This window comes from Erithacus rubecula (genome assembly GCF_903797595.1).
Source record: "Erithacus rubecula genome assembly, chromosome: 5".
Classification (NCBI taxonomy): Eukaryota; Metazoa; Chordata; class Aves; order Passeriformes; family Muscicapidae; genus Erithacus; species Erithacus rubecula.
The window spans coordinates 53,113,435-53,137,776 of record NC_136687.1 but is presented as its reverse complement, the minus strand read 5'-3'; the positions used below and the strand labels follow the sequence as shown (position 1 = coordinate 53,137,776).

Genomic DNA, 24,342 nt, shown 5'->3' with positions numbered 1-24,342 from the left:
CGCAATTGTTTTCTTGAAGAATGTTGCTTTTGGAAATTTTCTGTTCAATTTGAAACATAATAATGTTAAAAATGGGTTTTGGCATATGGTTCAGCTTGCTATGTTTTAACAAATGCTGTTTTCTAAAAATAGTTATTTTTCATGCTAGTCTTGGTGTCCAGCCCCAAAAGCTCACTTTCAAAGAAGAAATATTGAAAGTGGAGGAAATTGCCTGAAAATGAGGGCTGAAGGGATATGACTTGCAGAAGAGAGACTCTGTATTAATTCTCTACTCCTGGAGAGCCATTCACACCTGTGTATATGAGAACTGATTCACTCTGGGATTTGGTGAGGACAGACTGATAAAATACATGTTAAAGTATGAGGAGCATGGAAAGGCATCAGGGGTGAGAATAGGTAAAGAACATTTTCGCTGTCTTTCTCAGCCCTACTTGGTAAAATTAATGCAAAAAATATGATATGATTCCCAGAGAGAGAGGAAAGGATATTCTCAACCAAAGCTGTGAAAAGGAAAAGAAAATGAAAAAGGAAAAGGAAGGCTGGATGCAAAGAATCTTTTCCTAAGCACAAGAGCTAAGGACTGGATGAAAATAACTAAGGAAAAGATAATAGCCCAACTTATGGATAGGGGATGGCCATAAGCCTTTCCCATCTCTCTTTCAGTGATTCATGCAACTTGTTAAAAACTGTGATAGATTAGCAGTGATGCATTTCTCTTTGTCTGAAAGAGTCTTAGGCGTTTTGCTGTCTTTTCCAGCAGGGATTGGGCAGCTCTTCCCAAACAAAACTCTCCTCTAAAGTCCCTCTTGGCAGCTGGGGGCGTACAGTAAATTTCAGTGTTATATTTTGGCATTTGTAGCATTCAAACTTTTGTGAGTTTCCACCCAAATGTTGTAATGAGGATTCAGAACCATAAAGCAGCAAGGAAGATGAGGCACAGGGTCTGATCCCAAATCACCAGTGGTGGTACAGAGCACTCAAGGTGCTGGCTCAGAGTTTGAGATTTACTTCTGATTTCTCAGTACCTGGCAGCTTTCCTGCAAGTCCTCTGTCTGTAATTGCTGTTTGCCAAATTGGAAATAATACTTCTGCACAACATCATGGGTCTTTTATGTCTTAGGGCCCTTAAAGCACCAAGATGATGGGAGTCTAGGACACTGAGATGACTCAGAAGTGTCCTGGTCAAGACCTGAGCACGAATAAGCTCCCAGAAGCCTTTGACATGGAGTGCTAGGGTCAAAATGCAACCAGTCACACTGAACACAGCAACTTTCCTATTACAGGTGTTGCAACTTTCCGGTGTCTGGCACCTGATGGTATCTGGGAACCCCAAGGACCTGATCTTAGCAACTGCTCTTCACCCTGGATCAACCATATCAGTCAAAAGGTAAAACTCTTTCCATGTGTGGACCACTCTGAGTCTGCACAGTGACCTTGCTCAGATCCCTGGTTTTCTCCCACAAGGAGCCCAAAAGGATCAACAGTCACACATACAGCATGAGCCATGTATAATAGCCAGGAATTGCAAGGAGAGCAAGTGTGTCATGGAAATTAAGGCAAAGAGGGTAAGAGAAGGCAAAGGAGAGGGACTAGACAGTGGAATTAAACCTAGAGTGAATGGCATTTCTTGTTTGTGGCAAGAAAAGGAAGAAGAGGGAGGAGGAGGTGGGTGGACATATGGAAAGTACTGATTTGTTGAAAAAGGAAACACCCTTTCATGCATCCTCAAGGATTTTTTCATGTCACGCAAACACAGGATAAACCCCAGATTTAAGAGATCTTTACCAAAGAAAGGCAGGCTCAATGTGAAATGTTTGGTTTGTGCCTCTGACTTTTTGTTTTTAACTTCTGCCCAAATTATATAAGAACTGGTGGAATAGAAAACAATGCTGCAGTAATGCTTATCTTTTGACTCCTAAGTCCCTTGATGAATGTTTTCTAGCACTTCATCATTTATCAGTGTTAAAAGTGCATTAACATGTGACAATAGAAGTTCAAGACAAGCAGAGCTTATTTGGTAGCAATATGTTGAGCATTTTTGTTATTAATGCACAATGGTGCTTTCAGCTGATTTCATTACAAACAGAGACCAGATGTGTGTTTACGCCACGGAGTCTGTGGGCTGAATCTTTATTATAGCAATTTATGGGGATTTATTCACTCCTTTAGCCAGAGTGAGCAGGTCCTGGTGCTGCAAGTGAGCTGTGCTGATGCACAGTAGTGACACAGAACTAACAGAGAGCCTCTGCTCACTGGTCAGCAGGATTGGATGACCCCACAGACAAGACCCTTGCACATTCTCCTCTCTGCTCCCCCTCTAAACTGACACCTAATAATCTGAATTGCTGGCACTAGTCATGCCTACCTTGCTTCATCTTGCTTATACCCTTCCCTCCACAAAAGAAAACATCAGCTAAAGTGGGGCTGCTGTGATATGGCACAGCCACTACAAAGCCCATGGTCCTTCTGTCCCTCTCCTGCCAAGCACCCAGCAAACTGATGAATACAGGCTGCCTTTTCTGGCGTTAGCAGCTGTGTGCAGCTCTTGTTTTATGACCTACATCCTTACCCTGGAGGGGTTAATATTACTTACTCCAGCCATAATTCACCCAGGCAGCTGGGAGACCTCTTGCTGCTGGGTGAAGATGGCTAGGCCGTTAACCATTAGCAGAGGGAAATAATAGCCTGCACTGATGAAATCTCCATCAAGGTTAGGCTTTTTTTGTTTGAAACCCTAGCTATCATTTGCGTAACAAATGAGCCCCATTTCATTTGTTACGTGCTTTCAAAGCAGGCTCAAATTGAACAGGCAAGCTTTCAGAAATGCCCAGCAGGTTACAACTGGGACTAGATTTAATTTTTTTTCCTGAAGGAATTTTGTTGTGTTCAGCATTGGGGAATATGTGAGATGAGCCTGCATTTAAGCTTTTTGCCTGAGTGGGAATTCATTGAGATCTTGAGATACGTGACCCAACTTCAATGACAGCTGTTACAAAACATCAAGACTTTTCAGGAGAAGCTTTTGAGGGGAAAGCCTTGCAAGGCTCACCTAAGAGTTTGTGTTGGAGTTGAAATCATTGAAACATTTATGTTGAAAAAGACCTCTAAGATCATTGGGTCCAGCCATTCACCCAGCACTGCCATGTCCACCTCTAATCCATGTCCCTAAGTGCCATATCTGCATGTCTTGTAAATCCCTCCAGGAACAGTGATTCAACCACTTCCCTGGGCAGTCTGTTCCAGTGCTTGACCCCTCTCTGTGAAGAAACTTTTCCAATATCCAATATAAACCTTCCCTGGTGCAACCTCAGGTGGTTTCTTCTTGTCCTATCATTTCTTACCAAGAGAAGACTGATATCCACCTTGCTACAACCTCCTTTCAAGTAGTTGTAAAGAGGGGTGGGGTTTCCTCAAGCCTCCTTTTCTCCAGCTAAACACCCTTCTGAGCAGATCCTCACAAGCCTTGTGCTCCAGACCCTTCCCCAGCTCTGTTGCCCTTCTCTGGACATGCTCTAGCACCTCAATGTCCTTCTTGTAGTGAGGGGCCCTGAACTAGACAGAGCACTCATGGTGCAGCCTCAGCAGTGCCCAGAATAGAGGGACAATCCCTGCCCTAGCCCTGTGGCCACACTCTTGTTGACCCAGGCCAGGATGCCACTGGCCTTCTTGGCCACCTGGGTACAGGTTGCTCATTTTTTATGCTGGGCAGCTTTTTAGTTACCCTTTCCCAGCCTGTAATGCTATATGGGGTTGTTGTGACCCCAGGGCAGGATTTGCACTTGGCCTTATTGGACTTCATACCATCTACCTTGGCCCAATGATCCAGTCTGTCCAGATCTTGCACATCCACATGAGGGCACTCAGCATGATCTACTCCATGATCCTGCATCACATTTTCAACTTCCAGTCCACTAGGATACTCCCAATTAGCCAGGCCTGCTGATAAATGATGGAAGGTTGCTCACTAGGCTCTTCTGCCAGTTCCCTCAGTACCCCTGGGTGGATCTCATCCAGCCCCATAGACCTATGGATGTGTAAATGGTGTATCACTGAGCATTTTTTTCCTGGATTGTAGGGGTTTTCTTCTACTCCACATCCCTGTCCTCCAGCTCAGGATGCTGGGTACCCTGAGGACAGCTGGTCTTGCTGTTAAAGACTGAGCCAAAGAAGGCATTAACTACCTCTTCCATTTCCTCATTCTTTGTCACTATATTTCCCCCATATTCAGTGGAGATTCTCCATCTCTCTCATGTCATAAGTGTATTTAGAGAAACATTTTTATTGTCTTTTATGGCAGCAGACAGGTAAAGTTCTAGTGAGCTTTAGCCCTTCTAATTTTCTCCCTGTATAACCTCACAACATGCTTGTAGTCCTCCTTAGTTACCTGCCCTTTTTCCAGAGGCCATAAGCTCTCTCTCTTTCTGTTTTTTCTTATTCTAGCCAAAGGTCTCTGATGAGCCAGGTCAGTCTTATTCCCCACCAGCTCATCTTTTGGCACATGGATGTGGCCTTCCTTTAAGATTCAGCAGGATCCTTACACTAAATACACTTTTAAATCACTTATGAAATAACCAATAGGCATTTGGTTTCCCTGCCCAAGCAGGAGGCTTGAAAATCATCACTGCACTTAAAGAAGGGGCCTGATTTGTCCATAAATCAAGCATTGGTTTCTAGCATCCCTGTTGTGGATGGGATGCTTCCCAAAGCTTGCAGATTTGTTCCAGCACCTCTCTGAAGATGAAAAAAGAGCCTTCCTCCTCTAAGTCAAGCCAACTTCTCTTCTTGCTGCTGTGGGGACAGCTAGAGGGAGCAGTAAGCCAGCTGTGCTGAGAGGACAGGGCTGGTTACACCCTGCAGCTCAGCTCTCCTGCATCCCCAGCTCTCCTGGGGATGCCCACTGCATCTGCAGCTGCAGCACAGCTGACAAAATGGGTAAAAATACTTCTCTGTCAGCCAGGATCCTTACCTGCTCAGCATGTCTTCATTCCTAATCTGCTTTGTCTCCCAAAAATCTGTCATCTGCTGGATCCAAACTTCTCAGGAAGAACAGTGATGGGTCCCCTGGAGGGATTTCAGCCAAGCCAGAAAGGATGGTAGGGAAATGCTGTGCTTGCTTTCATATCTGTGTAGTGAAGTAAGAATGATTACTTACTTCTTCTCTTTCTCCTGCTGTGCACAGACTGTAGATTGGGTGTTTGCCTGCTTGCATCATGGTATTAGGTTTTACAGCTTCCATTAGAGTTATTGTGCTTGATGGAAGATCAGAACAAATGTTCTCCTCAGCAATTCATTGGCCTCCTGACATTTACTTTAACTTTATTGTTGGTGCCTACCATGCCCTCGTAACGGAGTGGGAGAATAAACTTGCCAGTGAGATTGAATTATGCACTGCTACCTGGGTTATTTCTAGAGTCAAGCAGTAACAGGAAGCAAAAAGGTCAGCTTTGGATACATTGCATCATCCTGATCATGAGGTCACTCTTTCAGTCTCAGCCTGTTTGCTTTCATCGGTGCCGTCCTTTGTGCAGTGTGTGACTCGCCTGAAGTCATCTCTTCCTTGCTGCAGCTTTCAGCTGTGGGTGCTGCCTGGCACTGCTGTGCTCAGCTTCAAGCCTCTGCAAAAGAGGAGGCTTCTTTTGTATCAGAACAGAAAAATGTGCACCCTTTACAAATGCACAAAAAGCCTCAATCTGTAAATCTAAAGCACATGCCACCCGTGCCCTCCTGAGTGGCCTGTATCATGTACTCCCAAAGAGCAGGTGAACCTTAGGATTCCTAGAATCTTCCTGAGGTCTTGTACAGGTGCTTGGGTGTGTGTTACAAGGAGAGTGAGATTTTGTGGAGGACATCCCCACAAATGAGGGTGCAGTTACAGTCCTGATAACAGCACAATTAAATCCTCCATCGAAGTTGCTTTTGGCAGTCGGTTTTCAGAGCACCATCATGAGTTGGATGGAGCAGATGCCACAGAGGGTGTCTTATTAAAGGGTCATTAAATGCAGTTTAAGTTGGTTGAATACCATAGTTTCAAAGCCTCTTTTTCAGTGTTCTCTAGGTCTGCTGTACTCTATAGAGAGTATTGTCTCTTCTCCCAGGTAGCTGGCAAAAGGACAAGAGGACACAAGCTGTGCCAGGGGAGGTTTAGGTTTAGGTTTATGCATCAGGAGGCATTTCTTCATAGAAAGGGTGACTGGGCACTGGACTCAGTGCCATGGTCTAGCAGAAATTCTGGTACTTGATCACAGGTTGGACCTGGTAATCTTAGAGGCTTTTTCCAATTTAAGTGATTCTGTGATGCTGAAAAAAAAAAGAAAAAAAGTATGGTAGATATGCTCTGACTCTTTTGTGAATGTATATTGAAATTCCTGCCAGGGAATGAAAAATGCCACGAAAGCTCTGCAGTGTCAGATGTTAGCCCACAGCCCCCCTTACAGCCTTGCTACCTGCCTGCTGGCAGCTAATGGTGCCTGGTGAAACCTGTCAGATGTTTGTTCCTCCAAAAAACAGCATCAACTTTGTGGTCTTTCCAGCTGACCAGTCCATCATTACTATTTTCAAAAATTGTAGTTCAGTCTTTCATGCCATCTTTTTATTTTTTATATCAATTTTCATCTTCAGAAAGCTGCAGGAAAATACTTTTGTCTTTATGACTACTTGTGTTGTAGTTCATTTGCTTCCTTCTCATAATATTTCTTATTTCTTCTGAATTTTCCTCCCTAATTTTTTTTTTTTTTTGCAACTTCTCTCGTTTCTATTTTATTTTCCTCTTCTGCAGTTGGTTTTCCTCTGAGAAAGGTAGGGCTGAAACAGCAAGCACTGCTGCAGTAGAGTCTTTCTTCATCTTTTCAGACAAAGCTCCCTGCTTCTGTTTGTTGGCATATATGAAACAGGCAGGAGAATATGTCCTCTCCAAAAACTATTATTTCACAGCCTTTTCACTCATAAGAATGTGCAAGATAGTGGCACAAACTTGGAAAATGCAGGGTGTTACACAGAGGGATTCCAGGTGCCAATGATCATTTGTAAATCTGGCCTGAATCCTGTCTTCCCAAATGGAAGAGGGGAGCAGTTTTTTTGGCAGACCTATAGAACTATGTTTTGTGTGTTGGCATTGTTGGCCAGAAACGTGTTTTCACTCCATTCAAATTAGCATTCCAAGGCTGCTTTTAATCAGTTTCTAAAAGGTAAAAAAATAGGCCCAAAAAACCACAGAAACAAAAAAATTGGTTTCAAATTTGCTTTGAACAGAATGTATTCTTTTATCCCAGAATCCTATTAGGTTTTAAATTTAATATCTTTGTAATCAAGGTAGAAAATGTTAAGAAGTAGTCTCATATCAGGGAGAGATATATTATTTTTATTTTCCTTTATTGTTCTCAAGCCTCTCAGTAGAAAGGTCAGTTGTTTACACATTTTTTCCCTACTTCTTACTTGCCTCTCAATATCAGCTTGAGCCATGGAGAACCTCCAGGGGCTGTTCCTATATTCCTATGTAACTATGTCAGTGTTTGGGTTAAAGAGTATTACATGTCTTGGAAGAAATAGCATAAAGAGCTCATCTTTCATGTGGCAGTAATGAAGAGAAGGATGTGGAGAAGCAATTTATAGGAAGGAAGTAAGTTAGTAATGCATCCTCTTGGGTAGCAGTAAGCTTTGCTGAGCATTATGTAGAATTAGCAAAAAAAAAAGGGATCAGTCCTGTTGTTGTAAGAGACCAGATACTTGTCTTAGGCCTGGAATATTCAGCCAGTATTTGGGGCTCAGGAGAGAAATTGGGTTTGACAGTACTGCATAGGAGACACTTCAGTTTCAGTGGAAAAAGCTCAAAAGAATCATGGAAATCAGTACTAATGTGTCACACAGCCATCATTCTGGACACCCCTGTCATGCACACAGCCAGACTGGAAGGAGTGTCTCAGCACTGCTGTAGTGACTTACAGCTGCACATTCTCTGTGACCATGTGTAGGTGTGGAATTGTCAGTGCTAGGATGTAGTTTCATTACCTGCCAGCCAAAAAAGCATTTTCCCAGAAGAATGGCCCATCTGTGTTTTCAGGAAACCTGGGTGTGTGAGGTAGCTTTGGGTAAGTACTTCTATGTCTCAGGAGTTCACAGAGTCTGAGCTTTAGTTTGCCTTTTTCTTGGGTATTTCTTCATTACTGCCTATTTTTTGTCTTATTTATTTGGCCACAGTGTAATTCCTCAGATTTGCAGTTTTTATGGTCAGTCCAAGAGAAAAGGAAGAGTTAATTAGTGACCAGCCTACATCACTTTTGCAGACAGATAAGAACAGCAGCAGCCTGCAGGGAAAGAAAACTCTTGTGTTTGTCTTTGTAGCAGCTGAGCAATTTTCTCTGACTGTGCCAGTTTGCAAAGGTGTGTGGTCCAAGGGAAAATGTGAGCATCGAATATTGGGTAGTGGGATTTTTGGTTATTCTCTGATGTATCTCTAAGAAAATGTATTGATGTCCTGCAGTTTTCTGCAGAGCTTACACAAACACAATGTGTCATGATACATGCTAAGCTCCAGCAATGAGCTGCAGGAGAATGTTGAAATTGATTTCTTTATATAAAGGGATTTGATGGTATAAAGTCATTGTTTCAAGTTCTGAGAGCCAGCAGCAAAGGTCAAAATTCAGCCTCTGTGTTGATGCATGGCTTCCTTCAGCTGCTTAGGAGAGCAGGCAGCTGTAAGAATAGGATCTGGTTTCTATGGCATTAGTCTTCTGTGTAACAAGAAAGAAATAAATTTTGAATATATCTTATCATTGCTCTGATGGGAAGAACAACACATTATCTCCTTTATTTATCTTCTCTGTATCATCATATGCGTTAATTCTCTAAAGACAAGCATATGAACATCTTGAGTTAGATTTCATTAAATCAGATTGGCTTTTGCTGTCAAATTGATGGAAGTAAGTTATTCATTTATAACTCAGTTAATTGATTTACAGAGAGGTAGAAGCTCAGCCTATAATCTTTCACTAGAATCTTACTTTTATAATAAGCACCAGAAAGTGAGGGACCAAGAGAAAAATCTGATTTCTAGCTGTTGGTAGATAAGACAATTGAAAATTCTTATGAAGAACACAGCATAGTTTGCCATTGAGCCTGACAGAGATGTGGGAACTTCATTTATGTGTCATCCTGAGTAATTTCTCCTTGTCCCAGGCATATTCCACATGGATTTGCATTCCAGATCACAGACTGGTAGATAATGAATAAAAGACCAGCAACCTGCAGTGATATTTTTGAATTGGGCTGCTCATGAAAAGAAGATAGGGACAGCTGTCCTGTCCCAAATCCCCATGGCACAGAAGAGGAAAGGACTACCAGATAGGGAGAGCTAAACAGAGCAAGAAAGGGAAAAAGCCACAGGGAAAAAGTGAAAGTTTCCCAGATAATTACACAGTGAATTTCCCTGCAGGGAAATTCCCTGCAGGTTATTTGTGAGTTTTGTGAGTCAACTAGATGATATAAATCTGTTAGTAGAAGATTCAGCCAACCAACCTGCTAGCTTTGCCCTTCTAGTGGCCTCTGCTTGAGCCTTTTGGTCTAGAGTTAGGATGCTTTTACATGCCCTGAGGGTCACTGGCCGCATCATCAGCGGGTAATGTGACAAGTTATGCTAAGTGATAAATTAGCACCTGATTATTAAATCAATAAGGTTGAAGTTGTGATCCTTTTTCTCTTGTTTTTCTATGTTATTCTGAAAAATATAATCTATTTTCACTCGTTTTACAATCAACTCTTTTGTGGAGAAGTTGTAACAAAAATCATCTCTTCGCTATCACATAAACTTCTGGAATCAGAAACTGCTTTCTCTTGACTGGAGAGGCTATTTACATGGCTTGTTTTTTTCAAATGGCAAGCTAATTAAAGCTGTCCTTATCATGGAAATCCCATGGAAAATAGTGCCCGGTGAGAAGAAATTATTGAGGCCACCATGGCTGACTGCAAAAACCATCCTCAAAAACTATTAATGATCAAAAACAGACTCTTGTAGCTGACTTCTTGGGAAGTGCTTCTATTCCATCTTCTTCTTTTGAGGGGATTACCTGTGTAGCGCTGTGGGGCTGGGAGGCAGGGCAGCGCCATCTCCCTGTCGGCCAACCCGTCCCTGTGCTGTCCCCCCGCAGATGCGCTCGGGGGAGATGGCGGCCAACATCGCGCGGGAGCTGGCGGAGCACACCCGCAGCCACCTGTACGCCGGCGACATCGCCTACTCCGTGTCCGCCATGGTGCAGCTCGTCAACCTGCTGGACGTGCAGCTCCGCAACCTGACGCCCGGCGGGAAGGACAGCGCCGCGCGCAGCCTCAACAAGGTGAGCGTGCCCGGCCTCGGGCAGGCCGGAACTGAAGTGGGGAATGTAAACCTGCTAATTGGTTTTGGAGTTAGGAATAACAGGTCTTTACTAGGGAAATTAAAGTAGAAATACAGTATTGCAAAGAGCAATCCCAACGCTGACAGAGTCAGAATGCAGCCTGACACCCTGTCAGTCAGGGTGTTGTTAGCAGTCCCATTAAATGGTGGCTGCATCCTCCTGCAGTGGCAGATGTGGTTCAGCTGGAGCAGTGCTCCTGTAGAAGGTGCAGTTTTCCTCTGAAGGTCCAGGGATGATGTGGAAAGGTCTGTCTTTCCTCTGTAATCCAGTGGAAAGAAGGTACCTTGCTGTCCAAAATCTCAGTTTTTATCTGGGTAGGAAAGGCTTGGCTCCTCCCCTGGCTGGAGCATCTCCCAGTGGGATGATGTAATTTTATCAGTCACACAGTGGGACTGAATGGGCCAGCAGCAGATGATATCTCCTGGAGGGAGGATGGGCTGTGGAACAGATAAAGATGATTGCCCCAGCTGGTCTTAAAGATGGGCCATTAGCAGATAATATGTGCCACAGAGATAAGGGTCACTGCCCACCCATTCAGCAGATGGTGACAGAATACACATTTCTGATCACATCCTGTATTGCAAACCGAGACAGAGAGCAGCATGGCCTTTGTGGTGACAGCCTGCCACTTAGCCCAGGGGCATCTGAACTGCACAACAGCACTGGGCCCCCATGGTTTAAGACAAAGGATTAGTCCTTTTGTCGTTTCCAGAAGTGAGAGGAATTGCTACAATGCATTAAAGTTGCCAGTTGTGGGAGAAAATGAGCGGTGGGCTCTGTAAGAATGCGTTTAAAGCTGAAGGTTTCCTCAGTGAAAGGCCCTCTTCATCACTGAATCTCATGTAAACACATGGACTAGTACTTACCTAGGATTCTGACGGTGAGTTGTGTGGGCCTGGTTGTCAGGACAAAGAGCAGCTGGACCCTGGTGACTATGAGCACATGGTTATATTGGCTACCCAGTTAAAATAAGACACAAAATTTTGTTCTCAGCTGCGTATCAGGCTCTGACAGTTCTGGCATTCATGTAAGCATGAACAGAACTGAGTCCCAAGACTATATGGGGACTAAGTGATCCCAGATAAACACCAAAATTTCTTTGGTGTTTTATGAAGAGGAATGCTTTTCAGAGAAATAACATTCTCTTTTTTCTTTTAAGTTGTTATTGTAGACTGATGCTGTTTTAAATGCAAAGGGCTTTGGGATTGTTTGAGATTTCAGTCGCATGGGAGCTGAACTCCTGCATCTCATGTGCTTTGCATGTGCTGGGAATTGGGTTTTCCTGATGCTTTTAATTAGTGCTGCTTCCAGCCATTTTATAACAATGTAGATAATAAGTGTATTAACTGTTACATCAGCATAACATTATTTGTTATAATCATACCATGGTTCTTTGTTGAAATGATGATGATGTCTGACAATGTTAGGTAAAGGCAGCAATTAATGTCACCTACTAACGGGTTTCATGGTTGTAGTCTGCTTGCTCTTCTGGATACGTCCCAGCCACACCCAACATTTTGTCAATTCAGCTTTGCAAGCACATTTTTCATCTTTGTTTTTACTTCACCATATGATATTTGTTTCAATTACGTGAAGTGGGATTGTATCATGGGGGCAGGAATGAGTTACTGAGGGGAGGAGAAGACTGGATGAGGCAGAGCTCCTGGGCTCAGCTGTCACTCCTGGAGTCCCCAACTGCAGGTTTCTTCCCCCTTCCATCAGCTTTGCACACGCAACTCATACAAATCAATTGCATTCCACATTAAAATTCTGGACCACGTGAAGTCCTGCAAAACAGCGATGCGAGTCAGTGATCCAAATGACAGGCTCAGTAATTTACTTGCTCTCATTCCCCACTTAATTCTTTAGAAGAGCAACTGCTCTGTGTTCATTTAAGAATGCATGAATTCAACTTGGAAGTAGTATTGGGCAAACAAAAGGCAGCAAAGTTACTGCTCCATTTTCCCCTTCACTGATCAAGAGTATTTAAAAAAAAAGGAAAAAAGTAATTTGCAAAGAGTTTTGTTTAGTGCTGTTTAGTCAGAAAGGAGAAATAAAGTAAGCACTAGCCATTAAATATTCTTTTAATCATTAAAGGAAATGTGCTAGGGATCCAAAAGTAATCACCTGTGCTGTTTTGTACTGGTGGGTTTTTTTTTACAAGCTGATGTACAGTGCATTGAAATAAACTGGCATAATCAGAATTTTTAAAAGCCATCATCTTTCAGAACCACTTTCCTGTCACTAAAAGCTTTATGCTTTCCACTGGATCAGGCTTAATTAAGGTGATAATTGTTCCATTTCAGACTGGGAAGACCCCCAAGTGGATAGCTCTGTAATTTTCAGCAAGGCTTTCTTTGATCTCCATTTGTTTCTGTAAAGTTTTCATACTGGCCAGATTTACCCAGAGGAAGATTTCTACTGTTGCAAATTGATGAATTAGAAATTGAAATTAGGCATTGCATGATACCTGGGTGTATTTTGCTTATTTCAGAGCCTCAAAACTCTCGAGGACAAATTTGGCTCTCAGCTGTACTAATGGGATTGCACTGCTGTGTGTTGAGAGCACAACTTGCCCTGAATCTTTGTTGATGTGCAATTTCCAACCAGGCACATCAGCAAAAACAAACCCAGCCAAGCCAGTGGCTCTGAGCAGCCTGGTTTTGTGAGCTTGCATTGCAGAGGTGCAGAGCTCCCCAATTCCAGCTCACTGCTGCAAACTGCCTACCAAGCCCCAGGTCTGTCAGGATGGGTCCATACAGGTCCAGGCTGTGTGATGATGCAGTCCTTCACAAGCCTTGCTCCCTGGGGTTGGTCCTGCTCATCTGAATCTTGGTTCTATTTCACTGTGGCATCAGCACTGTCTGACTGCAGAGCCCAGGCTCCTCCTATGAAAATAACCATCACCCTCCTCCTTTTCAGCCGTGTTTGACATGGAAATGTCATGTGTGATCTCCAAGCTGCAAGGAAAACATCATCTCTTGAGTATCTCTATTAGACTTCAGTGTCTTCTGCCATCTAACAGCTGCTCTTGCAAAGTTGCCAGTCTGTGCTTCACTTCACTGAAAAAGGACTAACCCACATTTCTGGAGCCAGTCCTTCCAGTTTTCCACTGCTGCCTAACTCATGCTCACTCCTTTAGTTTGCTTGGTTTTTCAGGAGCAGTTTAAAAGAGAAATGAGGTTTTTTTTCACGGGCATTTTCTTCATTTTTTTCCCTTGTTCTGTCACTAACTTATTTTTTCTATTCCGTCTTTAATCTGCTCTCTTTATGGACTCAGCTTCAGAAAAGGGAGCGCTCTTGCAGGGCCTATGTCCAGGTATTTCTTGTGTTTCTAGTACATGTGTCCAGTTGTTTGACTGAATGACTGTGAAGTGGGTCTTGTCTCTGTGAATAATCTGATTATTACCACCTGTGCGGCAGCAAGTTCTAAGGTTAAGGTTACAGGATAACAATGTCATTTTTTTACCTTGCCGACCTGCCCCATTTCTCTCAGACTTGACAAAAATGTGGGACAAAATCTCTGAACCAGAAAGTGGAAAAAACCACGAGAGATCTGACAAGATTCATCCAGCCCTCTGAATGAGCAGGACAGTATAGAGATGTGCAAGTAAAGAATGCAAAATTGCTGCTCACAGAACTGTCTCCAGACCAACTGGATTTTGCTTACAGCATGTTATTTATGTTGTTGCCACCTGCATTTCCTTAGTTTTCCTTCTTCCCCTTTTACATTTTTAAATTTGAAACAATTCAAAATAGCAACACTCATCATGAGGGAGGAGGTAGGACTGTAATGAAATGCAGTGTCTCACAGAGAGATGTTGAAAGGAGGAGAGTGCTGCTAACAATGCATAGGGTAATGAACATAACATCCCATGAAAAGGTCTGGCCTGACTTTCATAGGCATACATTGTGTTTGATGTGAACAAAGTCAAGTCCCAGCATCCTGGAAGGATCACCCTTGTGGGCTTTTCAGGAGTGGGCCTTGGGTTATTTTACTAATCCTGTCACCTTGCCTTATAGCATTTGCTCCAGTGTGGGTTTTTTTTTTATATAAACCTGTTAGTATACTGTAGGTGAGTTAATGCTTCTTTAAGAAATATGAATGTTTTACTTTCTAATCTCTGTCTTGTGCTTGTGAATGTTGTTACTGTTCTTATGGGTGGTTGATTGTTATTTATATGTATATGTGTAACATGCATAAATGAACTCTATGTTTCTGAAGGGGGCTGTCTGTACCTGCATTTTCCTGCAAAATTCCACTCCCTGCAGTTGGTACTGGCTTTATTTTGTAAGCACATATTTCATTTAGCAAATGGGATCAGATGGTCTCGATTTCTAGAGCATTACAAATAACACAGTACCCCTCTGTGCTGGTAGGCTGTCTTCCCTTTGGGAAATGTCACCAGATAAAGTCACCTTTTCCCTTCCATATACATTAGTGGATAAAGACAAGTTATGGAGTTACCCATCCCTTGTCTGGGATCCTGGAGAAAGCAACCAGCAGGCATTTGAAGGAATTTAGGATAGCTTAGAGTGCGGTGCTCACTCTCAAGCTTGCTACCCTTTGTACTTCTACCAGTGGAAATGTGGTGAACCTGCTTTGACTCTGGGCTGCACAGTCCTGTTGGGGACATTGGGTGCTGCCTGATCCATAGCTGTCCTTTCCCTGGCTGCATTCTCCACAGAGTTGGTGCATGCTCCTCCTCTTCTGTCTGTTTTTCAAACAGTAGCCATTGGTGAGTTTAATATACCCTACAGAAAGCTTGGCCTTGGTAGAATAAAGCCTGGATACTCTGCAAAAACTTCAGTTTACCCTTAATTTCAAGGACTCCTTTCCTTTCACTTGGAAAGGTTGCTTGCATGTTTGAAGATTAGTCTGCTTCTTCAGTAGATGAAAACTCATGAAAGCTCATTGCTTGAGCTGTTAAGTATGGATATGGACAAATCTGGTACATGTATTGAAGTGGACAGTCCTGTAAAAGAGGGCTTGAAGAAAGAATTAGATGACCTAATTGGACTTTTCCAGGTCTGCTTTGTACTATGTGGAGGTAAATTAATGTATCTCGACACATTTTCATACAGTAGGCTTCCATTTGGAAAATGGTGTGGCTAAAGTCATCAGAAAGTCTACTGAGGGAGAGGTTTTCTGTAATAGCAGCAGGATGTGACTGCAGGTAGTCCTGTTACAGGCCACTCATCCTTTACCAGGAAATGAAATGTCTGGGCTGGCCAAGGGAATTCATCAGAGGTTTTTCAACAGATCTTAAGTGGTGACACCCTGGGCTTTGTAAAGTCAGTGGAACATGGGAAGTCACTGGGACATATGGCATTGATGGCAGAGAAATAATGTTCTGCTTTGCTGACATGATCTCCTCATGCTGATGCCATTATTGTGAAGAGCATCCCTGGCTGAATTTGGCTCAGAGGGCTGGAAGTGTAGCTTCACTTCTCTGCTGCCTAGACAAAAGAAGGTGCAGTATGAAGTTCATGCAAGATATCTCCAGGCTTTGTGAACATCAAAAGTGCTATTGAGGAAAGACTTTTTTTTGGAAGGAGGAGGGTGACCTGAGAAGATAATAATTGCTAAAATCAATCTTACTGTTTTCTTTGGGCTAACCAATTTAAGTAGCCATGACAGAACTCCTGTACCAATTGGTGTATAAAGTCCTCTTAAGCCCAAAATAAATTACTATAAATAAATATACAAAGTGGATGGAGGAATTTTGCAAGTTATTCAAACATAAAACTGGGAATGCATTATCAGATTATCACCTCATCTCTTTGGGTACTTTTAAAACAAACATGGATTTAATTTGCTCACTTTCACAGTATTTGTTGAGTTAAAAGCTCAGGGATTTTATTTACTCGAGATAGAGGTTACAAATGCTGCTGCTTTGTTTTCAGATGTGATAAATGATCTTTTTCTGTCCCAAAAATCCAGCAAGAACCAACCTGGCAGGTGGCATGATGAATACATATTAATATAGTGCTTGGACAGTTGCTGGAAGATTATTCAGTCATGGTGATAATTAAGAAACTGCTAAGTGGGTTTTAATTTGTGATACTGATTAATAGTCAGCTGAGACTGAGCTGACCAAGGTGTATGTAAAAGTGGCAGAGTGGCCTCAGCAAGGTGCTCTGTTAGCAAAGAGGGGGGGCCTTTTAGAGAGCAGAGATCTACATCTCCTGCCCACCTTTCTGGAGTTCTTGCACTCTGTTTTGGGAAAGGGATGGAAAAGTCATCATGTGGGAGAATGAGTCACAATGGGGACACATTTGATTAGCATAGCTTGATTTGGTGGCTGGTCTGTGATATAAGCTGGTATGAATTTTCTTTAAATTTTTCAGAAATTATGTTTGTTCATTTTCCAAAAGTTTTTGTCCTTAAACTGAAGCACTGGAGTTGTAGAAAACAAAAATCACTTGCCTTTTGGGGATTGGGAAACTGGGTTTTGTGTCACTGATTTCTTCCATGCTCCTTAGCAAGTGTCTCGTGCTCAGTGTTTCTCAGCTCCCCAGCTTAAAATGCCATGGATACAATTCTTCTTCTCTAAGAACAGAGATGGGGTAGTAAAGAAAAAAAAAAAAAGGGCTAAGTATATAATGTAGTAAGTGAGGCTGTATTAAAACAGAAAACTTAAACATGGGGAAAAAATTAGAGAATTTTGCTGATTTAGTAGCTGGAAACACAGATTTTATTAAAGGTTCATACCACACCAGTGCTTGCAGTCTTTTTATCATGTACATGCATCTGATTGCAAAGTCTGAGCTCACCTGCTTGCTTCACTTGGATTTGTGAGCCACAGCTGTGGGGCATCAGGAGGCCAATGAATTTTGCTGCAACGCCAAACCCGAGGCCTCTTCCCATGTGAAATTGCTGTGTTGGGATGAGGATCTTGGAAGACAAAAACTTCACAGGATTCCCATTCTTTTGGTTTATTTTATAAAGTGAGCATGAGTGGTTTTAAAGCTGGAGGCTGGTGAGTACAACAGATAATGTGAATGGCAGCTTTGGGAAAAGGGTGGAAGGAGGAGCAAGAGGGTTGTTTTTGTAGCATCTTCCTCACCTAATGGAGTTTGCTGCTCTTGGTTCCTGCATCCTCTGTACAGCTGCCCTGTAAATCAGCTTGACCTATTTTGTAATTCTGCACTGATCTGGATAGCAAATGGCAAAGATGATGGAGGTGCCACCTGCTCCTTGGCAATTACAAGAGCTTGTGGGTGCAGGTGTCATCAGAGCCACGCATGAAGCCAGTGCTGAGATGATGGCAGGTTCCTGGTAGCAGACAGAGGAAAGTGGTTGCAGAGCTGTCCTTCTGATTCTTCTGGAAGTTTTCTGAACACTTGTTTGAAACATGGGCTGTTTGAATTGCTGCACTAAGCAAAAAATGAAAGGCTTTCCTCAGAGAATTCAAGGCATTAAGTTTAGACCTGAGCAGAAATTTTCTTTTTTTTATTCCTTTGCTAACCTAGTAGTTCTCATCAGATAAAAGGTGCATCTGGGACTTAGCCAGTACTATTTAAAGTGGATTAATTCTGTTTGTCCTACTTCTCTCTTGCTTGCATGATTGGTCCCAACTTCCATGAAGACTAAACGAAAGAAACTTGTGGCTCTGAGAGAGAGCACAAATTGAATTATGCCGTGTTTGCTTGTGTTCTTGTTGCCCCTGTGACAAGAAAGACTCTAACCTCCATTTATACAAAAAAGAGGCAAATTAATGAAGGTTTTCAAGTTCCTTGTTTGGTGACTTAATTGGCTGTATGACAAAGAGCTCTGCAATGTGTGTCAAACAACTCTGAGAGTTCTCTGATTATTTGTGCATTGCTTGACTCCTGATGCTATTCTGCACAGGCTGTCAGGCAAGGTATCGTTGTTAAAGTGGCTGGAATAAATTGGCAAGCAGTGAGCATACAATGCTGTATATTAACTATAGCTACAGGGAGTACTTTTAGCTGCTTTTTCAAGAGATCGCGATGTTTGCCCATCAGCATCAAAGTGCCTAAAACTTTCATTTAATATAATTAAAAGGACATCTGAAAGAAGTGTGACTTGCAGTGAGGTTCTGTGGTTTGGTAGCCCTTTGTTGAAACTCTGTGAACTTAATATACTTCACAGCTTGAGAAACCTGCACTTGATTTGTGTCAGCAAGAGTGAAACTAGAAATCCTCATCCTGCATGTTTCTGCTGTGGTGAGCCCGTTGTTAGGGGAGAAGAGGATCAAAGCAGCTGCCTTGGGTTTGTGACCAGACTCCAAAATTCATTTCATAAATGTTAAAAAAGGAAGGTGACCCCATGTTCATCCACCTACAACTCAACTATGCCTATGGTTAAGTTCTCATGTGGCAAAACTGAGAAAAAATAAATCTAGTGGTTTCCGTGTTGCTCTGTGCTTACTCTCTGCTTGAGTCTGAGTCAGTCCTGGTATCTGGTGTCACTGGTAAAAAGTCTGGATATAAATTGCCATGGGGGCAGTGGGAGATGTCCCTTTAATTTAAACTGTTGGAGTAAAGGAAGAGTCTCACAGACTCCCCAGGAGTTTCCTTGAAGGCTGTGGATATTCTGTCAGAGGCATTTCTGATGTGTGGCCCATTTTCCTTTCTTGCTACAGCCTTGCTCACTTCCCCAGTGTAATTACTGTAGCGGTTGCTTGTATGGTTTCAAATCCCAAACAGTAGGGCAGCAAATACAGATGATTCATAAATGCTGCTCTCAGCTTATTCTGCAGGGAAGATCTCATTAGATGAAATAGATCATATGTTATTTCCTTCTTCCCAATCAATTCCTTTTATTTCAGTCCTATGGATGCCTTCTGACCTTAAAATATTCTTCCTTGTATAGTAAGTAAAGCAAAACCATAACCTGTAATTTGTAACCTTGTTCTGTTTCTCATATCGCCTATTATTTTTTGCATGCTCCCATTAGGAGATTATTGGTAGTTCAAGGCCAAGATTGCAAACCTTGCATACCTAGTAAAAGACCATTAATTCCATGGTTAAGCATTTTGTAGATGGCCTAATTTTAATAAAGGTCAGTGCCTTTCTTCTCACTAGAGTGAGTTCTCAGCACTGCTGGAATTCAGGCCATTTCTGAGTCAGTACAGTTCCTGTAGCCACAGCATAAGCATGTACTCTGTAGTTGAAGAGAGGTTTGCACGCTCTCTCTTGGGTGCCTTTTGCTCTCAATCTGTGGAGCAATTTTAGAAATTCCTGTGCATGGTCGTGGGTAGTTCTTGCCTTTGCCATGAGTAGTAGGCTTTGTCTCAGTTCACCAAAACTGATACCATCTGTTGCCAATCACCACTCTGGTACCAGATGTAGGCTAGTGCTTCTGGCTTGCTTTTAAAAGCCGTAGCAAAGATTAGCAGCAGATATTAGAATGATTTTATTTATTTTCAACCACTCACTGTGGCTGAGCTCCTTTCAGTCTAGATATGCTTGTACATTCCATTGAATGCTACAACAGTTTTGTAATGACCGTGCAAGAAATTGTCTCCATTGTGCTTATTGGTGCTTCGGCCAGAGACAGATTTTGATTTTGAAGTAAAAGAATAAGTGACAAGGAAAAAAAAAATCATCCAAGAGTGAAGTGCCTTGTCAGACAGATTTGAAGGCACTTTTCAGCTAAGAAGTAGAATTTAATGCCATCATGTAGCCAAATGACATTTTCCTTGTTTAGGAAGCTGAAGAAATGACATGTGCATCTCTTTTTGTCTTGGAAGTCCCACACAGCAGATGAGTGTAATCATTTGATTGATGACCCCTGTGTAGTGGGATTGAGGTGCTGTTCATTTGCCACTCTAAAAAGACATGTCATTTCCTGAGCTGGTCTCTTTCAATGCAGTAACCTTTCCCGAATATTTGTGTTTCCATATCCATACTTCTATAGTGGTCCTCTCTTCCTACTGTACCAGGTACATTCAGAGTTAATGGGAGTTTCTCTTGTACTGCTGCTTTTTCTGGCCAGAGGCAAGAATCAAACAACTTCCAGCAGAACTTGTCGTCAATGGCATTGATTGTGCCTTTAACTCAGTTTGGAGGCTTGCAAATATTGATAGCTTGAGGAACGGGTTTGTTTTAGCACTAGGTGCTTAATATGAATACAGAGCAGAACCAGCCATTCTTGAGCAAGGGTACAAGTAAGCTTTATCCAAGTACCACTACTTTCCAGGTGGAAAAGGGAAAAAAAAGAGCATAACATTGTGATCATTGTTCTATATCAACATTTCAGTGCATCTGCTCTCTGATGGGCTTTTCATTTGCACTGTGAAGTTTGGACCTGAAAGAGGTTTTGTGCTTTTTTTTCTCTGTTGATTTGCCATAAAACCTCAAGCTATTATTAAAAGTGGGTTAGTTAGGTGTTTGTGTTTTCAAATGAAGACAAGGCATTTGTTTGGGAGCAGTGTGGGGAGAGCTGAGGCCATAAGCATGGCCTGAGGCTGTGCCTGTGTGATTGCACTCTGCAGGAAGGGTGACCAAATCCCTATGGAGGAGTCTGTGCTGGCAAACACCTTTAGCACAGGGGTACCACTTCTTGCTTCATGCACCAGCCATGACTTTAACCTAACTGTGCAAAACCTCATGACTGTAGCTCCTTATATACTAATTTTTGAAAGTGCACTGTATGAGATATTCCTGTGAGATCAAGGAAGTGTTAGCAGTATGAGACAGGGCTGTAGAAGGTATAAAATTCAAATGTTTCAATTAGAGATGCCATTGCAAAAGTGGTGCTTTATTGTCTTGTGCCACTGTCCTCATTCTCCCAAAGCTGCTATATGAGGTAGGTCCTTGATGTAAGTTCTATGCTAAATAAAGTGTACTGTGTGTTCAGTCTCTTCCTAAGGAGATCCTTCTCTGTAAGGAAGGACAAACTGCATATTTGAAAATTACTCAACAGAAGGATTCAACCAATATTCCCTGTATTCCCTGGTATTCACTTGCCATAAAGCATTATTTTCTCCAGCTGTAGGTTTGTTGAGATTTTTGATCTTCCATCAGCTGCTCAGTAAGAGGCCAAAACGGACAATAAGGGTTTAGAGAGATTCTAACTCTAAGAGAGCTTCTGGTTCTCCAAGGTTAGGGTTGCTGTACTTAAGCATTGTAGCACATTGCACTCTGGTGCCCAATTTGGCAATGAGCTGAGTACCTCTAACATCTCCTAGTGATTTTCACTGTTGAGTCCCAGTTAAAGAGAGATTTTACATTGCAAAATCTGGTTTTATTGAAGAGTGGTGTCTTGGATGTTGGTACAGCGAGATAAGAATAAATAGATATGGTATCACTGGATATATGCAGAGTTCAAACCTCCTAGATTTAAACTGTGTGCCACACAGCCGGGTATTCTAGAGGGGGAGAATGAACAAGCAAAATTCAGTTTAATGAAATGTAGCAGCTGTCACAAAGGAAATCAATGGGATATATACAACTGGCCTTTTAGTAATGCATAATTACTGTAAGGCTTTTAATTAGTTTCCTTTTTACAATCCATCTTTTAATACCAATTTGTAAGTGTCTAAGAAGGAAGGTTTACATTTTGTTTCTTTTTTGTAACCTCAGGATAGAACTAAGAAACCATGAGCACATGCATTTATTTGGGAAAAACCTCCCTCTGCAATTTATTAACATTTATTTGCATTGAACATACAATCTGTGGTTCTATATAACCATATAATGAAAAGCATCACCATAATGGGATTTGTTTTTTGTGCTCAGCAGGATCTTGCTCTTCTCTCAATGTCCAATTGTAGTCACTGCTGGGGACATGAAAGGTCCACTGTGTCTAATATTCTGTGACCTAGGATGGTTGTTCTTTACAGGCTGGTAATTAGAGGGTTTGGCTTTGCATGTGTAGATACCCTGACATCACAGAGACCATGAAGCTGTGGTATGTATCTCAGCACAGAAAGTCACCCTTCTTGGATTCCTTCTGCCATGCCCTTCTTCCCTCATTTGATCTCAGCCTACAAACAAGGCCAGCTGTGCTTTATGAAAGCTTTCTCTTGATCTAATTTGAGTTAATTTTGTCCTTCTCCTGGTGCATCTGTGTGCTTGTGCTGTCTAGTCATTAAATCTAAGCAACCACAGCATTGGTTTGGTGCCATTCTGTGCATGGTGTTGAGGTACATTTGGACTCCAAGTCCCACATTTTTTATTTCACAATAAGCTCAGCTGAGCTGCATTTGGAAGAAGGATTAGGCAGAGGAAGAAAAGAAAACCACAGGAGAGGTAGTTCTTTAGCATGGGAAGCAAGGACAGGGTCATCAAGTGAGGTCATGCAGCATTCTTTAATAGATGTTTGGTTCCTTATAGGTATAATCTCATGTGATTTTGGGCAAAACAGGAATAATCCTTGGGATAGTTTCTTCTACTTTCAGTGGGGAGAGAAACTAGAGAGTATCTGGACTCCCTACTTGGCTGCAAGTTAAATGCTAGAAGTGGGATGGGATGAAACTACTTCAGAACTTTCCTATCTCCCTCTGCAAGTCCCCACCTTTATCAGGATCCCCAGAGATCTCAGTTAAAACCTACCAAGCCATCAGCCCCCAAGCACACCTATCCCATGCCTTCTGCAGTTTGAAGGTTCTCTCTCAGGGCTAACCCTCCTCCAGCTGCTCACTGAGAGGCTTTTCTGGAGGTTTGGCACAGCTGTTTCTTCTATGTTGGAGCTTCATCAGACCACAAAGTCATCGGAGCAGGTGCCAAACCCATGTAAATCACAAAGGCTGGCCTTGTCATGTGTGCCTGCTTTCCCACAGCTCCCACTCCCCTGCCCAGCTTTTCCCAGTTGGCATCTCTGTCTCACTAGGCACTGTTGCTATAACAGCTGTTTTGTTTCATTTAAACACCTACCTCAGCTCCTGTCCAAAATGCAAACATTTCATTAGCACCTCATCTCCTTGGCTTCAGCCCACAGCACTCGGCCATAATGAAGTGCTGCACTCAGAAATATAATGTGGGGAACACTTGATTAATGCACTGAGACAGGTGAGGGGAATGACCCTCTGGGAAAAGCTAGGGACTAAATTAATCTCGGATGTAATGCCAACAAAGACAGTCTACCAGCTTTGTTCAGATACGTGATAAGGACGTGACCCAAAGTCCTTGGAAATCTTCCTGGAGCTTTTTGGTTTGACCCCAGACCCAAAGTGATGTGAAGTGGCTGGTTTCAGGTTAGTCACTTCAAGAGGATGGATGCTCAGCTTTGGGTGGGGAGTGCACATGGTGCAGGAAGCAGTACATTAGGCTTTACTGGTGTTCTCTCTCAAACTTGCATGCACACATATGTGCACATTTAAAACAAAAGAACGAGTGCATTAGATAAAATACCTTTTCTGGGGGAATGTCTTTGCAGCAGATGTTTCAGTGTAACACAAATATTTCAGCATCTGTTTCATGTTCTGATGAATACACATTACCTTTCTGTCCAGAGCCAGGAGCTGGATGTGCTGCAAAGACATTTTCCATCATTCAGATATTGATAAAAGTATACAGGATGTTGTTTTAGCAGAGAATTGAAAACACTGGTAGGAGCTGAGCTACATGGAAGTAAGGCAAATTGTGTGATAACATTGAAAGGGGAGAAAAACCCTCATTTTCTGCTTTCCAGGCAAAAAAGGTCTTTACAAGAAAACACCATGTTGTGTAGAAGCTGCACCACAAAATAATCAAGCTTTTTGGTCACTGGAAAAGAATACTGCCTATTTTTTTGCCTGTAAATTATACTACTGAATTTTATTAAGAGCTGCAGAAATCAGGTCTCCAAATTCTAAAACTCAGAAAAAAAGATCAGATTTAAATGCTATGGATTTTTACATTTCTTCTTGAATACTAGTCTCAACCAGTTTGTTGTATGTACATAGCAAATGTGTTAAGATAATTTTTAGACTATTCAGGAAAATCAGTTTAAGAATCAGTTTAAAAAATTGCTTCATGGTTATCAAGTTCCGCTTAAAACCAA

At 42.2% G+C, this 24,342-nt stretch overlaps 1 protein-coding gene across 8 annotated transcripts in view; it reads left to right on the top strand.

Annotated features, from left to right (window-relative positions):
• The window catches only part of ADGRL3 (adhesion G protein-coupled receptor L3), a 478,112-nt gene that overhangs the window by 376,915 nt on the left and 76,855 nt on the right, over positions 1–24,342 (top strand). For 7 of the 8 annotated variants that reach the window (XM_079307369.1, XM_079307362.1, XM_079307363.1 and 4 more), the window contains 3 exons: positions 1,284–1,387; positions 10,140–10,325; positions 13,666–13,704. In XM_079307369.1, the coding sequence (XP_079163495.1) occupies positions 1,284–1,387; positions 10,140–10,325; positions 13,666–13,704 (329 nt within the window). The remainder of the gene's footprint in view (positions 1–1,283; positions 1,388–10,139; positions 10,326–13,665; positions 13,705–24,342) is intronic. The other variant, XM_079307366.1, reaches the window with a different exon arrangement.